The following is a 17,634-nucleotide window of genomic DNA, read 5'->3' on the forward strand; positions in this document are numbered from 1 at the left end:
AAATCAGAGTCTCAATATGGGTGAGTTGTTCCTCAACCCACACCCAACCCACCCATTTGCCACTCCTACTTCCAATCATCACAAAATTCAAAAGATGAACAAGGCATATTCTCCTTCCCCTTCCCATCGCTTTCTTTACCTCACTCTCCCCCCAAAACACCCTCATATCAAATTTCAATTTTGCAAAAAAATCTCAATAGAATCCACGATTAACTCACTCCACCAAAATCCTTCCCAAACAGCACTTCCTATATCAAACTCCAGTAGCTGATATCTCAATAAAGGGGATTGGGATTTCTAAGAAAAGTCATCTCTTGCATTGATTATTCCATCTCGGAGGCTCTCTCCTATTTGTTGGATTTGGATAAAATGTCAAAGGTTCCGTGTGAAGACAACTCTATAATTTCTGTTATTTTTTGCATTTTCTGTATTTTCTATAATTTATATATTCTCTCCACAAATTCAATTATTTTTTTCATTTTAATGTTTTTCTATAAATTTTGTTATATTTCCTGTAGCTTCTTTTGTATTTGCTTGTTATGCATTTTTTATATAACTCCTGCATGTTTCTGTATTTTAATAATGACTTAAAAATTTAATGGGTTGCATTGGGTCAATGCAGTTTCGAGTTCAACCCAACCCATTTAATTGTCTAAACAGGTCATCAACAGGTTGGGTCAAAGCTCGAGCCAAACCTAACCCGCCCAATTGCCACCCCTAGCTGCTTCAACCAACCATTCGATAAATAAGGTGCCAGCTAACTTGCCAGAAAGGTCCCTAGCTGCTTATAACAGAAACTGAGATCGGCTTCAATGTTCAATCAGTGCAAGCCCCTGCTCACACTGTTCGAACAACCCCTTGCAACTTTGCATTGGGAATTTGCTTGACCAAAGACATTCCCCGTGAAATAAAGCACATAAGTACGGAGATATTCCCAATGCAATGCTGTAAAAGCTATAAAAGCTGTTCGAATGGACTTTGCACTGGCCACTCGCAGAAACTTGGGATTTGCACCTTCACCAGGGTCTGGGTAGGGATTTGGGGGAAGGCCACCACCTGTTTTGTAGCCCATTTGCCTGCCAGAAGAAAGAAAAAGAAAGGAAACCATGTAACAAAGAGCACATGCAAACACGAGCACTCAAGGCTCTAATGTTGCATTTAGTAATAAAGATTCAACAACGTAAACGACCAGTACAAGAGAACCTGTAATGCTGATGAACCACCAGAGTCATCTTAGCCAAAATTGATGTAGCAAAACCAATGCTACTTCAGATAAGTAGAAGAAACCCAAAGAAGGACGTAGCTTATCAAAGAGGTTGTCACTTCCAAACTCCTTGGACCGCGAAGTATAGGAGGAATCACAGACACCATCAAGAAGGTCCCCAACAGCCAGGAAACAATGAAAGCTCCAAGTCTGATAAACAGTGGAATCCAGACACCATAAGATTCTCAAATGCAATAATACATGGGAATACAGTATTGCCTTCACTCATTTAATGAAACAAAAGTTAAAGAGCATACCCATAGAGCACGGCTCGCATTCGGCTCTTAAGTCGATCATACATGAAATATATGGTGGCTATAAGTGAGATGGCAACCTGAAGGGTTGGTCCATCTTCCGTCGGAAAGAGAACAGTGAGCACGCCAAGTGCAACAAATGCAATGGCTGTTTTTATGATGAAATTCGTGGAGGGAGTTTGGAACCTGCTTGTGATAGCCTGCACGACACGTGATTGAGTTACTTCCCTAACCTTTTTCTTGATATTAATTTTTGGATTCTTTCTTTCATAAAACTTCTGCATGATTATCTTATCATGAGCCGATTCAATTGCATCAACACTAGGCTTGTGCCCTGCGTATTTATTTATCAGAAAATTCCTTGCAGCTTGGATTTCATCTTCAGAAGCCTCTCTACTTATTCCAAGCCGTTTGTATGGATCCTTAATGTTGATTCTGGGAAAGACGGCTGCACCCATAAAAAATTAAAGAATGGTTGTCATAAGATCTAAAGAGCCAGAACACAGAATGCGTTCAGAAAAGTTGAATTATACAGAAGAGGGGGGTAGTGGTTAAGACTGACATCTTATGCACAGCCAAAATTTAAATACCTGCTCATAAGGGTTAGATTTCTGAAAAAGATAAATGACAATAACGTTTGTAACGAAAAAGACGACTACCCAATTTTGGTCCCAAATTTCAGGGATCGTGGGAGGGGTAGACTGGGTACAGTCCTACCTTTAGCATTTTTTGTGTGAATTACAGATTACTACCCAGAACTTTACAGGTAGCAGCAATTACCCCCCTGCTCTGTTGAGTGATGGAAGAAGTTAATTTACCAAAATACCCACTCAAGAAACGTATTTAAAATGAAAATTGCAACAAAAAAAAAAAAAAAACCAAGAAACTTCTATTAAAACCTGGAATTGCAACAAACATAACATGCAATTAATATCAACTAAACTAGTAACAAATGGAAATTAAAAAAAAAACGTTAAAAATCATTGGGAAAAGGGTAGATGGGGATTTAGAAAAGTTTAACAGCCACATGAGAATTTTTTTCAAAGTTAATTGACCTAGCGCTTACAGAGGGGGCCTTTGTTGGAATCTGAAAGTTCAGAGGGGTCTTTGTCACAAATAAAAGTTCAGGGGGTAATTGCCACTACCCCCAAAGTACAGGGTAGTAATGTGTAATTTACCCTTTTTTTGCACAAGTGGCCACCCTCAGTTGAACCTGCATTCTCAAGCTTGCCAGCCCTAGATTTTACCATTGCACCAAGTAATGGCCCCTAAGAACATCTCTGTAATAAGGACATAAAATATCTTAATCAAACCAGGTTATATTTGCAGTATTGCTGAACTGAATGACTTATTGTTTGGTCTTTTAGTGGATAAAATAATTAATTAAATTAAATATTCAAAAAAAAGTAATTGACCCAACTTCAGCTTCAGTCATTAAGGAGCCCATAACCTCCTTACAAACTTGTTCACTAAAAAAACAAAGCAATAAGCTTCTTTTATTTCAGTCACTTCAGCTGTTGGCAAATATCAAATGGCCCCTTCGTGATACACCAGAAAATGTCACCATATATCCTGGACTGATGGTACCCACAAATTCAACATATTACTATGGCACTCTATCCCTGTGGCTATTATTTGGTCCATCTGGTAGGAGTGGAATTTGAGGATGCACAAAGGTTCATAGGAGGGCAAGATCATGAGGGAAAGTTATTGGCTCTTGGATGTTGGCTCTCAGTGTTCTAGGAATTAAGAGCAACATCTCTTGATGATATTGGAAACTTGTTATGGGAATGATAGCTGAATAATTTAGTTTTTTTTTTGTATTTTAAAGTAAAAAAAATGGTCATTTTCTGGGTATAACTGCATACAGACACTATATAGGTGGCTTTGTCTCATATAGATTTTTTAGTGGATTCCATAGTAATTTAAGGACATTTTATCTTTTGTTCAAAAAAATAAAGCAATTTAATGACTGATCATGGATGAACCATGGGGCTTCATTCCTTAATTGTTGTACAGTCAACTGCAGATATCAGTAGAACTGTGGAAGGACAGAGATGTCTATCAAACAGACAGGATAAGCTCTAGAACAAAGTAGGGCCTATCAAATAGAGAGATGTCTGAAAAACAGTATCTGGTTTAAACATTGATCTAGAGAATGAGATTGCAGCTAATGAGAATCCTATTTTGAAATGCTCTCCAATTTTCCAGGTTGACCCTGAGGAACAGGCTTCAGTAATAGAAATCTAATATATATATATTAAAGGAAGGCTTTCAGGTCAAAGCCCCCTCCCAGTTAGACATGTGCCATCCCATTTTTATAGGAAATAGTATTTCAATTCAACTGCCCACCTTCCCCTTTTTATAGGAAATAGAATTCAAATTCAACTACCCACATTTTCAGGAAATAGTAATTCAATTGATTCATGGGTAAGCACACATTGCTTACTTCTAGGAAAACAAAAAATTAAGCACGCATTGCTTTCTCTATTGATTAATTCAATTAATTTAACTGAATTAATTAATTCATTTACATAAGTAACAAACTGATAAGAGAAATACAAAATTTTTCAATTATGAATAAAAATGATTAAATAATTCAAAACATTTACTTAAATAAAACATTATTAAATAATTAATAAATTGAGAAAAGCACTATAATATGATTAAACAAATATAATTGATCATTCACTATAGAATTGATAGTTAAATAATAAAATGATTAAGTAATTTACTAATTAGGAATTAAATTAACAAGAAAATATTGAATAATTTAATTTATTCAAATAAAAACTGATCAAGCCACTAATATTGACTAATTCAAGAAGAAAATAATTGAGCAATTAATAAAATGTTTAAAAATTAAAAATTTGATAAAAGGAAAATGATTAAATAATTAAATATGATTAAAATAGCAAAAGTCAAATCCAACACTCCATGCATCCCACGTGTAATACATTCTTTAAATGTTAGCAATATTAATTAACAGTATTTAATATAGCAGTTTATATTTTAAAACTTTACCTTATTGGTATCTATTAACAGTATATAAGGACACGTGTTTGTAATTTTTATTTCCAGTGTTTCAAAAATGTTCTAATAATTAACAGTAATTACCAATAATAGCAATTACCAATAACAGTAATATTTATTGACAAAATTTATCAAAATTATATTGATTAACATTATTTATTATGGTATTCATATAACTTAATTACGAATTTAATACTATTAAATATATATGTATACATACATGTATATATATATAGGGGGATCTGACAGTTACAGAAATCTTATTCTCAAAAGCCTCCAGTAAACTTCACTGTCCAAGTTGAAGCCCCACCCCGAGGATAATAGAAGTTTGTATGATCAGGTCATGTCATAAACTCAAAGATAATTTTCCAGGAGATAGGGGCTGCAAATCAGGTACCCAATTTGAAGAATCTCCTTTGCATTGGGCATGGGCAAGGGTCCTCTTTCAAAATTTAATAAATGCTCAACCAAAGCTGGCTCCAGTTGCACACCCTACAGAAGGCTCAATATGAAAATTACCATGTTTCTAACATTAAGGACCAGGTTATATATGCTAAGTGAAACATACATATTATGCAATATATAGTTTGTTTCTTTAGCCAATAATATATCAAATCAAATTCTAACCAAAAGGCTAATAGACCGAATAATACACTGCAAATTTCTCTTGAGAGTCAAAACCACATAATATAGTAAGTTCAAGAAGAAAGTAAGGCTGCAACTTGGGCCGGGTTGGCCCGAACCCGACCCTAACCCAACCCGAAAAAGTTGGGTTGGGTTGGGTTGGGTTGATGTTCAGCTTAGGGTTAGGGTTGAAATTCATGAACCCGACTTTACTTTGGGTTGGGTTAGGATTGATCCCTTAGCCAACCCGACCCAACCCGAACCCGACTCCATAGTACATGTCATATATAAATATATGTTATATATAATATATAACATACATTGATTTGTTTAGATGCATGATATTTGTATAGCCCCCACCACATAGTATCATGTATTTCTTTTAAGATAATCACATCACTTAATCCTAATCAGAAAGACAAACCTTAATAACATTATTTTGTGTTTTTTGAAAATTTTATTCTTCATCTCCTCTATGTTGTTTGCCGCCCAAGAGAGATCTATCGCAAGTCATAACTCATAATAAACTATAGTCATTTCTAACCTTTGCTTTTCTGAATTGTACTAAAAAAATAACGTCAACAAACAAATACTAATGAAACATAGGATCAATATATGTATTGAAAGTTGAGTTAAGATCTAAAATTGAGAAATTCTATGAGATTTTAAAGGACGGGAAGAAGGTTGGGTTGGGCCCAACCCAACCCGAAATTGACTTCGGGTTGGGTTGGGTTGGGTTAGGGTTGAAGGAATTTAGTTAGGGTTAGGGTTAGGGTTAGGGTTGGGTTGGTTGGGTTGAAGGTCGGGTTGGATTAGTTAGGATTGGGGTTTAGAACTTAGGGTTGGCCTCAACCAGACCTAACCCGGCCTGACTTGCAGCCCTAGAAGAAAGCGTGAAGTTATGTGGAGATAGGATACATGATAGTTAACTGGGTTTTAGTCTTCAAGAGTTTTTTCAAGTCTCAATAATTTGGTGCCAAATTTTGGTCCACATTAGAGTTGGATTGATTTGAACGCATTGTGTTGTTTTCAGTAGGAAGAAGGAAGCCCTTTTGGTTTTGTCTGGTTTTAATTTTTGTAGAGGTTATGTTCTAATGTTATTTTGTGAGTTCATGTATGGTTGTGGGTGATGCCACATCGCCCTACTCTTTTAGGGCTCTAATGTACTCTCTTTTTTAGTTAATAAAATTTCTTTTATTTTATCTTCAAAAAAAATAAAGCAAGTTCAAGCAAAATTTTAACTTACAGTGTGCAAAATAATTATAATAGATCAACCAAATAATATATCAGACAAACAAAACTAAAATTTAACACCACATCCAAAAGGAACTTTGACTGCAGTTGAGACCGAGGATGTAAAATTGATACCATCTGTGCTTGATCTAACTTTACATGGATGAGATATTCAAACTTAGGATCGCAGTTGCTGGTGAAGACCCCCTGTTTCAGGAGAAAGACCAAAATGCAGCAAGAGAGGCACTCAAGGTAGGGAGTCTGAAAGCTCCTACTGTTCGGCCAGCTTTGGGAGAGTTGCAGAGTTTGAGGCTCAGTGAAGTTGAAAGGTCAGGGGCTTGCAATGTTAATTTGATAAACCCTAAGCCCCTGAGCCAAAAAGATTTGAAGAGTTCAAACTTTGAATCAAGGGGGGCTTGATAATTACTAATGGGTTTTGTTGTGCTGGTTCAACTAGGGCCAGTTCAAAAATCGGGTTGACTCTGCCAAGGTCCATCCTCAGTTATTTCTCAAGTAGAGATTATTCAATGGTGAGACAAAACTTAGAGGTTGCAGAGATTTCTGAAGAGATCTCGAGGTGACCTAAAGGGAAGACAACAGATGTCTTTGGAAGAGGTGACCAGTGACTACAAATGCTTTGTTACAAGGTATTTCTATACTGATGGTGAACCCACTGAAGGTAGGCGAACTCCTATCCAAGAAAACCTAAGGTTTCAAACGATTTTCAAGAAGCCATGCGCAGAGACACAAGCTCACAAAGATCTGGGATCTGCCTTCAACTCGCCCCACTCATAAAAAGGTAAGGAAGACACTTTTTTTACTCTTGGGGAGAGAGAGAGAGAGAGAGAGAGTTTATTGATTACATCTCTTTCAAGGGTTTTTGTTTGGAACAACAGTGTGCTTCGGAGGGAGGATATTTCGGTCCTTTTTATTTTTCTGAGCTTAATCTGGGGATAAATCCCGATTTTAAACAATCAAAGGAATTGAGTTTCAAATTTTGTTTGACAAAGGGTACGGATCAAGTCCAAATGCTGAATTTTGAGGCAGATAAAGGGGAAAAAAAGTGAAGGACCCGTAATCTTGTTTGGTTTCAAGCCCTATCCTGGAGGAGAAGGGGCTCGAGGTTGAAGAAAAATAAAGAGAGAGACAAATTTGTTGGAAGTTCAAAAGTTTATAACAGGAAAAGATCTTACAGAACAAGGCCTTTGACAAAGACTGTAATTGAAAGGAGTCAAGATGAGGTTTTTCCTTCAGGTGAATAAGAAAGCCTAAGTGATGAAGAAGTTTGATGTAACTAAGATTGCAGAAACGGCTGTGAAGGTAAATAAAGGTGAATCTTTTAAAAGGAGGATGTTCAAAGATTTTTTTTTTTTATCAGTGAAAGATAATTTTATTAATTTAAGAACAGATTACAAGTACTTTCCAGAGTAATACAGTATAGAAAGTCCCCAGAATACAAAGACCATATATCCTCTATTTTAACACATTCAGCTACAGTTTTGCCCAAAAAAGAGAAGGCCTATCAACTCCCTGTTTTGCCAGAGTGTCTACCAGTCCATTTGCTGTCCTTTTGGTCCACCCAAATGTAGAGTTAAATTTCTTGGCCAGTAGTTCAATCTCCATGCATGCAAATCTGTACTTTCATTATGCTGAACTCACTTGCTTAGCCCAAGAAATGACTAACAGTGAGTCCCCTTCTACTTCCAATTCTCTAGCTTCTAGATGCACTGCTAACTTCAAACCATGTAAGAGTGCCATTGTCACTGCTAACTTCATACCATGTAAGAGTGCCATTGTCACTTCAAACCATTTGTACCACCTCCTTCCATTTTCTTATTTATCATTTGTTGAAACATCTTTGAAAATGTCTAATGTCTTTACCCACTGTGCAGATCTGAAAGGATGTTCAAAGAATTGGAGGAAAGTTTCATGTTGCCTGTTAGGGAGAGTGATGGAGGTCTTCAAGTGGCTCCACTAGCCAATGAAGGCCACAATAGCTTAATTACATCTAATTTGGTAAAGGGTTTTGATGAAAAGACTAAGGTTTGGTTTTGTAAAAATAGATTAGTGAAAAGGAGGCAATGGAGGTCGTGGAAAGAGGTTTCGTGGAGAAAACAAAATGGAGGTCATCTCTGAAGGTAGAGGCTAAAGATCTCCTCTTTGAAGAAATATGGATCAAAGGAAGACTCAGTCTGAAAATAAGAGAACAGAAGATGGCCATGGTTCTTCTGGAAGGCTCAGAGATGATTGACTGGTTGAAAGAGTTTGTTTCTGATGCAGCAGCTAAAGGGAAGCAGATAAAATGGAAAGAAAAATTCTCAGAGACAGGTAGGAGGTATATTATGGAAAGCAAGAGGAATGCAAAGGGTGCATTCAAATCTCTTACTGAATATTTCTCTAAAGGAAGGAAGCAAATGTTTGTTTCCTTCAAGGGAAAAATAGTCAAGGATGGAAAGGGATTGCTGGTAATACTAACAAATTTCCTAAAAAGAAGGGAGCTGGAGAAAAAAGAGTTGATGGAAATTGATGAAAGTGAACAAAGCCCAGTAGTTAGCAGCCAGGTCCTGTGTAAGGAAGAGGAACCAAAAAAAGAAATTCTTGGCCTTGGCACACAACAGTAGGAATCCTTCCTTGGTAGCAGAGGGACAACAGGACAATGAGAAAGAGTGCTAGTGATTGATGCTGGAAAGTTGGTGACAGATTGGTGGAGAGTTGCAGAATTATTAAAATTTTTTTATCAGTATTGCAGAATTATTAAAATTTTTTTATCAGTATTGCAGAATTATTAAAATTCAAACTGGGGCTAAGGAACACCTTTATTTTAACTCTGTTTGATCTTACTAAGGCAGTGCTGGACCCTCTTGAAAACCACCAATGTTAGAGATTTATGTATTCAAGATGCTCTGGGGGCCTTCTCAATTTTTAAATGGTCTACATCTTCCAATTCAAAAATCTTCTCAGTGGAAGATAATGTTACTGTCCGAGTGATTGATTTGCCATTCCATATTTGGAATCAAGAGACAAAAAACTCAATTGCTTTGCTGTGTGGTGCTCACCTTGATGGTGTATTTTGGGGAGACCTGCGAAGTGCAGCCCTTCTACTGGGTGGAGTGAAACCAGAAGATATACCGAGGATGGTAACCATACTTCCAGGTGGGATCTCATCCTACCTATGGTTGAATTTGCTTACAACAGTTTAGTTAACAGGTCAACTGGAAGAAGTCCCTTTGAGATAGTTACTGGAATTCAGCCTAAGAAGCCTATTGATTTAGTGTCTTTGCCACAAGAAGCCAGGACTAGCATAGAGGCTGAAGGCTTTGCTTGCCACATGAGAGAAATCTATAATGAAGTTAGGCGCAATGATGCATATAAAGCCAAAGCTGAATTACATATGTGCCTAGCTAATTTTCAGGAGGGTGATATGGTTATGGTGTGTATACGTCCTGAACGCTTTCCTAAGGTCTTTTATAAGAAGCTTCACTCCAAGAGTGCAGGTCCCTATAAGATCACTAAGAAAATTAGTTCTAGTGCTTATGTCCTAGAGCTTCCAAGCATGGTTCAAAGTATTGATACGCCTTTGTGTATCAACAAAGGCGTATCAGTACTTAGATACAAGCGGGAATGGTTTTTTTTAGTTTTTTTTCAAAATTTGGTTTTTAAGTAGATATTTTAACATATTTTTTATTAAAAATGAGTGGGGTCTCGAAATACCTGTAAACAAGCGTTTCGGACCCCAAAAGATACAATACGATACACCCGATACGGGGCGTATCGTATCGATACTTTGAACCTTGCTTCCAAGCGAAATGGGAATTAGCCCAATCTTCAATGTTGAAGACCTAAGTGCATATCATGGCCATAGTGATTGTCCCACAGTACCATTGCCTAAGCTGCCTTTGGTTCCATTTACTGATGTGCCTGAAGACATCCTTGATGAGAAGTTGATTTCTACAGCAAGTGGGGGTTACCAAAAGTTTCTTGTAAAGTGGAAGAATCTACCCCTTTCAGAATGTTCATGGATTACAGCTGAAGACTTGTATAATCTTAATCCAGAACTTCATGAGCAATATCATGCCTTTAACTCACCAGGGTCGAGTTCTTTCAAGCTGGGGAGAGATGATGGGGGCCGGCCAAACATTATAAGACCTATTATCACAAGAAGGCCAACAAACAGGCTCTAATTTGGCATGGGGAGGACTCTTGGGACTTGGACTGAGCTGGTCAGGGGTATTTTCGTCATTTTAACTAATCCTGTGTGGGCTTGAGCTATAACATCTTGTTCCTCTAGTTTAGTAGGGCTTGTCTTTCAATTTTCAGTTTATTTGCATTAGTAGATAGAAAGATTGTGTTTCTTGATGCACAAGACAAAGAATGGCATTTTTGTAATTATGGTGAACAGTAATCCGGGCCACACAAGTCACCCTATAAATAGATGTGTTCTCTTACTTTTGAAGCTAAATGAATGAATGAAGATTTCTCAAGAGCTCTCTTGCTGTATGGAGTGATTCCTACAAACCCTAGAGTGATTCCTTGGGCCTTGGGATTTCTCTCTCTCTCATTTCTGTTCTCTGCAAATAGGGGCCTGAATCTAGTGTGGACAGCATATTCAGGTCATGCAATCAAACATATGAACCATTTTAGAACCTAACTCCCTTTCAAATGGGAAAGTTTAGAATTATGATAAAACCCAACCAGTGGAATTCTTGATGCTTGGCACTGAGGAGGAATGGCAATGGAAATGTGGCTTGCACCTCTTCCCTTTGGCAAGGAGTCCCAAGGACACCCACAAAGGACCCTGAAGGTTTCTCACCAAAGGAACCAGAAAGGTGAGCAACAGAGAGGGGGAGGGACCCATTTTGCACCTGTGAGACATGGTGCACCAGAATTCCCAAAGCAACCTCGATGACATGAAGCTTGAGATCCTAACAGAGTGTTCTTCCTTTGACCCTCTTAAAGGGTATCTTTTAACTATACATAGCTCATAATAAAGTATTTAAACAAAGAGAAGGTAGCATGTCTAGGTTGTCCTGAAAAGAAAAAATCACGCAAATGAACTCCCACCTCAAAGAACCTTGTATACATTATTATAAACTATTTACAGTCATAAGAATACCCTTGAGAATATATTCTAGTGTATATTTTCTCTTATTTTTCATTATACTGAAAATAGTTTACTGATAAAAATGCAAATAAAAAGGCTAAGATGCCATACAACCCGACGTATCCCTTACATGTTTTAAATGGATATCTAGTTTAAGCTACTCATAGAACCCACATTCCCCCAACATATTATAGCCTGTTTCTTGGGCTAGATCATGAGACCTAACTATACAGTATACACATTAAAGACTGTAACTTTCTACCAATTCTCCATTGTGTTTTTATCAGTATTTTTCCTTTTCCATCTCCCTGTACACATTTTCAATCTCTTCTGACTGGACAACTACTCAACAAGATCTTCTCATTTCTTTTGCTTCTGCTGCAAGCTTCTTCTTTCATGCTTATTTTGGTTGGCATGAGAAACATTTAATTGCTCACACAAAGTAAGATTCAATGCAAATTGCCATACTTGATATTCACAAACAGGGTAACATTTAGAAATAATTACCAGAATTGTCATCTGTTTCTTGGGTTAGGTCATGAGATCTAACTTTACACATTAAAGACTGTATAACTTTTTACCAAACAGGTTAACATTTAGAAATAATTACCAGAATCATCAGCCATGTCACCAAAAGAAGCATCCATTGCACTCTTGATCTTAAGAGTTTGTTGTAACTTATATTTCCACATGGAGCCAGAGCAAGAATTTCTACAGGACCATCAGATGGAAAATGTTAACAACAATAGCATGAATTATGACCGTCAAGAAGTTAATGTCCTACTGACTTTCAATAGCCCCCTTCATATCAACTATACCTGTCCAAGTGTAGCAAAATTTTCATTTGTTCCTTAAACTTCCTTTTATAAGGATAAAGTGAAACCTGCCCACATGGTGCCCTTGTGTCTTGTCTAGGTAGGTGAAAACAAAATGTAGATGAATTACAAGTCAATCCGGCAACAGACATCTTCAAGAATAGTCAGGCACCCAATGTCAAAAATCTACTTCGAGATTCATCAAAGAAAAGAATAAAATAACTGCAACAGAAAAACAGACCTCATTAGTTTGAATCAAGTAAATAGCAACTTTATTCACCTAATTAAGTTGAATGGTACAATTATAGCAATAACCTAGGCAATGGCTTCACAGATGCCTTGACAAAACAAGGGATGGAGAAAGAAAACCTGTTTTGGGGTATAGGAGAAGCCCTTGATGTAAGCAGGTTTTGAACTAGCCATCCCAAACTCAGGGATGATGCCTTATTGTACAATGCACGTAAACATTTTCTTACATTAATGAAAGCTGCTCAGTATGTTATTCATCAAAAATAAATAAATACTACTGAACTAACTCATTAACTTTCTCCTAGCATGTATAAGAATAAAAGGAAAGTAATTATATCCCAATTAAAGCACCCGCTCCAGAATGAACTTAGGCAATGTACCTGTGAAACCAATCTCAATTTAGAAGCCCATGAAATACCTGAAATTACCTTCAACAGTTTTTTTCCTTTTTTTGGTATTCCATTGTACACATTAGTGGAGACTCAGGGTACGCACAGAGCAGGATGCACATGAGGCCTGCTAGCCCGGCCATACCACAAAAAGCCTGCAGTTCCACAGGTTTAATTCTGACACTTCCTTTTTGGAGTGATGCCAAATGACCATCTCAACTATTGGGTCATCAGCATCTTTAACAGTTTAAGCCTAATACGATATAAACCTTAGAATGCCAAAAGTTCAGGCATTTCATTGCACCAAGCAATTGCCCCTTTCTGTCAATAAGGGCTATTACCAAATGATGGTCCCAGCTGTTCAGGGTCTTGGGAGAGGTAGACTGGATATGGACCTAAGCTTTGGCATTTCTGTGCACAAAGTGACCAGTGACCACACTCTGATTTGGATCCACATTCTCACGCTTGTCAGCTGGATATTTTACTATTGTACTAAGCAATTAACCTCAATTCTCAGGCAGGACTTGTAAGACTGAAAATATGTCCATTACTCAAAATCAATATCTTCTACTTTGTAAATCACAAACTAATGCATAACTCTTTCTTTCCTTTTTGGCCTTTCTTATGTTTCTTTTCCACTGTACTAACAAAACAGTATGAAAATCTTGTAACAACATAAGATGCTAGAAGGAATAGCCACGAAAACTCTGGATCATAATATTCTGTATTATGGAAGACTTGGTTTTTTTGGAAAAAAAAATTGCATGTGATAATCAATTCTTTCACTAGAGGGGGAATTATAGAATACTTTTTTTCCAACATAGGGAGCCGAAGAATGGATCTAGGGAAATGTATTTAAAGAAGGTGGTGTAACTATAACATAAGGAGCACAAGGGGCACATGCATACCTAATGCACAAGTTATGTGGGAGAAAAATATTAGTACACAGGTTGAAAGCTCAGTCCTGCATAGGCTAACTGGCTAAACTGCTTAAACCCTTAACAACATAGGTAAATCCAGTTGTCAAAATGTTGACCAGCCATTGACTAGTCAGCATAGTTGTCAAGGCAATGCCTAGGTGACAAGGCACCCTTGGAGGCTCGCCTCGCCTAATCGCCAAGCAGTTTTGTACTTTCTATTATAAAATACTTTTTTATTCATTATTTTTCAAGATTATAATTATAAAATACATTATTAAACTAAGATATTCATTTTGTGTGCTTATATAATAATTTCCTTTTATTATTTTCTTATTTGTTATGTTTAATCAACACAAACATTGCTAAATGCTGTATTGAATCCTCAAAGACTTCAAAGCCTGAACCAATAAGTAAGGTAGAACTTAATATTTTGTCTAATCAACAAATTTTCTTCTTCCATATATAATATATTCCATACCTTCTACTTTTTCTTTTCTTCTTTTCCTATTACAAAAATAAGGGTTAAGCCCCTGTATTTTTTTCAATTTTCTTTTCTTTCTTATTTTTCTTCTCATGAATATGTTGATTTTCTATACTTTAACATGAACTTCATACTTTTTTTTATGAAAATTATGATAATTATTAAGGAAATATGGTTATGGTACCTACGGAACTACCCTAGGATCTATGTTTTATACATAAAAAAATCCATCGCCTAGGCTACTAGGCAACAAGGTGCCCCCTTGTCGCCTAGTCTCACCGTGGTGCCTTGAAAACTATGCTAGTCGATCAACTAGCCAATTGAGGGCCAGACCACCAAACCAACTACTTGACAACAGGTTGATGATGCTCGATGATGTGGTTGCCTAGGGTAATTAAGCATCAACTATCGACTAGTCAGCCAAAAGTCATTTTAAAGCTTTATCTATTTGTTTGGATCTCCAATAATTTGAAATAATATAGAATATGCCTACATTTTGTTATATTCACATATGTAATGGAACATGAATGGATAGCGGTATAGAAAATAGGAAAAAAAAAAGAAACAAAATGAAAGAAGATAGTGGAGGTTTTCTTTTAAGTTTCTTCCAATCAGCAGTATCAAATAATCAAAGCTGCTCTTTTTCTTTGGAAACTTTTTCTTTATTTGGAAAAAAAAAAGACTATAGTCACTATACTAAATGTTCAATATCATTCTTTTCTTGCATAGTTGTAGTTTATATTGGCCTATGTTGTCAAGGCAACCCTAGGCGGGTGCCTAGGATATAAAGTGCTTTTGGAGGGTCACCTCACCCAAACGCCTACATATTTATATGTAACACACCACATAATATTTTTATATTTTTATATTTTTATTGTGTTCTATTAATAGTAGTACAGCAGATATTATTAGACTAAATTATCCATATTGTGGGTTTATAGTATTAATATAATTATTCTTATACTAGTTTCTTTTTATTATTTTCTTATTTGTTTGGTTCAATAGACACACAAGTCAATGGCATGGTCTTGAACCCTTTAAGACTTTAAAACCTGAATTGATAAGAAAGAAATAACTTCAATATTTTATCCAATTGACACACATGAACAATCAATAGGACTTCATCATCTTCTGCTTCCTAGGACCAAAACAAGGGCTCAACCCTTATGTTTTATATGCTTTCTATCCTATCTTATTTTTCTTCTCGTAAATATGTTAATTTCCTATTTTTTATATGGGATTTATACTAATTTAAGGGGGATTATGGTAATTATTAGTTAAAGATTACTGATTATTATGAAACATAGGAAACTATTAGGATTTATATTTTTTTTATTTTTAAAAACTCATTGCCTAGCTTCACCTTGGCACCTTGAAAACTATGATATTGACTTATATATTAGATTGCACCAATATCTTAAATTTAAGGCATCATTTTTTTATTGGATGGTACAGCACCTAGACACCGAGTAGTCCATCACATCAACTAGAGAATCCTAAACAACTAGGCGGTGTTTGGTATGGCTTCCATTTATTTGTAAATGGTGCCATGTCATCACCAAATCAGCATTTGTCCCATCATAGGTATTGATAAAAGTTGGTCTTGATTTATGTGTGCGCCAACCGTTGGGGAAGCTTCATTTTAATGCTTCCCCCAACGGTTAAGCGTTTATTCACTGTTCCACTGATGTAGCACCTAATGGCGCCTAGTGGCATCTAGTTGTCAACAAATCCCGTAAAAACGTTTACCAACCACTTTTTCTCGGTTTTAAAGACAAATCAAGTACAAACGTTTAGTTGCCAAACATATAGCTAGTCAGCTCTTAACCACACTAATAACACTCGGTAAAATATAGCAAATTACCTACTCAAATATCAAATCCAAGGGTTGTGAAGTACTGGAGTATGGTGAACATGTGATAATATTCTATACAACTAAAATAATGCATTCTACAATCCAAAAGGACCTAAAAAACAATAAGAATGCACAACATGTACTAAGTTAATTGGTCAATTAACTAGACATACGCACTATTATACAAGAGTGGACACTTAAAAATCCATCAAACTACAGAGTAAGGCATGCTTCCTTGGCTCTCTAACGAAATTGGTTGCTTTTCACTTCAAGAGATACGAAACAGAGAAACACTTGCAATATAAAATTACTCTTGTCAAAGAATTAATTTTGCACATCCTGTAAAAGGGAGAATTGCCTCCACTCTCCGGTCGATCCTAGAAAGGTAAAAAGAAAAAGAGGAATTACGGACCCAGCGGGGGTGGGGGTTGCTTGCGGTCGAAAGCCGTCAATGAAACATGGAAAATAGGGGGAAATGCCAGGAAAAGGGGAGACCGAGAGGGGGAGGTGGGAATGCAGGACTGCTGCAGACAGGATAGCATGGCCCCTATTCGGCTGCAGCATCTGAGAATTTGCAAAAACAATAAAAAAGGAACATGAAAGAAAAGCACGCATACCTGTTCAGCCTAGAGTTCAAGTGATTCAAGCTGTTCGCGTCGGCTTCAACCTCTTTCTCTTCTCAGTAGTTCTACTCTTACTTAAAGTTTGAATGTTCGAGTAGAAGCTAAGGCTGGAAAGTTCAATCTCTCGGGTCTTTGGAGTTTCTCTCAATTTATAACTTCACCATATCCAGGCGCTCGGATCGGTCATCTTTGAACCTAAACCCTGGCACGCCTTAAGGTTCTGTTTGGATTGAAAGAAAAGAAACGAAGAAAAAACTGAAAAAGAAAGGAAGGGAAAACCATAAAATAGGCGAACCAACCTCTCGCTTATGGGCTAATTGAACCGGGTTAAATCGGGTTGAGGTCAAACCTTAACCTAATCTAATAAGATGGCATTCGATTGGGTTGATCTGATTGGGTATAACTTCGCAAGTGGCTTATGATGTGAGAAAGTATGATTTCAGAAGAACTTTAACCAATCAAATCCCCCTCCCCTAGGGTGAATTTTGAAGAATACCAATTGATAAGTTCATACTTTTATCAGTTTATGATACCAATTGATTTGTTATATACACCCAAGACCCCAACTCTAACCCAATTCAGAGTTGAATTGTTCAAATTTTTCTAACCCTAACCTAACCTAAAGTTCAATTCAACCCAATCTAAATAGACATTTTTGGGTTAGGTTCAGGATAATCCATCTAAAATTTCAGCCTTAGCAAGAGAAATAAGAAATAAATTTAAAAATGGGAAAATTCCCAATAGGTACCATGTACTTTAGGTCAAGTGCCAATTTAATACCCGAACTTTAAAA

The 17,634-nt window shown here is 36.6% G+C and overlaps 1 protein-coding gene across 2 annotated transcripts; it reads right to left on the reverse strand.

The window, feature by feature from the left end:
- Positions 1 to 722: 722 nt before the first annotated feature.
- LOC148849097 (protein CHAPERONE-LIKE PROTEIN OF POR1, chloroplastic-like) lies at positions 723 to 17,099 on the reverse strand. Of its 2 annotated transcripts, XR_016100729.1 has the most exons (6): positions 16,836 to 17,099; positions 12,328 to 12,546; positions 12,120 to 12,220; positions 1,522 to 1,966; positions 1,204 to 1,414; positions 723 to 1,076 (listed from the first exon to the last, which is right to left on the reverse strand). XR_016100729.1 is itself a non-coding variant. In XM_088949651.1 (5 exons), exons 2-5 carry the CDS (start codon positions 12,474 to 12,476, stop codon positions 1,264 to 1,266), a joined length of 846 nt encoding a protein of 281 aa, XP_088805777.1. In that variant the 5' UTR covers positions 12,477 to 12,546; positions 16,836 to 17,099; the 3' UTR covers positions 1,124 to 1,263. The 2 variants fall into 2 exon arrangements, 1 of the variants encoding a protein (XP_088805777.1); XM_088949651.1 differs by lacking the exon at positions 723 to 1,076 and having other exon boundaries at positions 1,124 to 1,414.
- Between the last annotated feature and the right edge of the window lie 535 nt (positions 17,100 to 17,634).

This window comes from Nelumbo lutea, chromosome 6 (assembly GCF_056320005.1).
Source record: "Nelumbo lutea isolate HS-2025 chromosome 6, American lotus-T2T, whole genome shotgun sequence".
NCBI lineage: Eukaryota > Viridiplantae > Streptophyta > Magnoliopsida > Proteales > Nelumbonaceae > Nelumbo > Nelumbo lutea.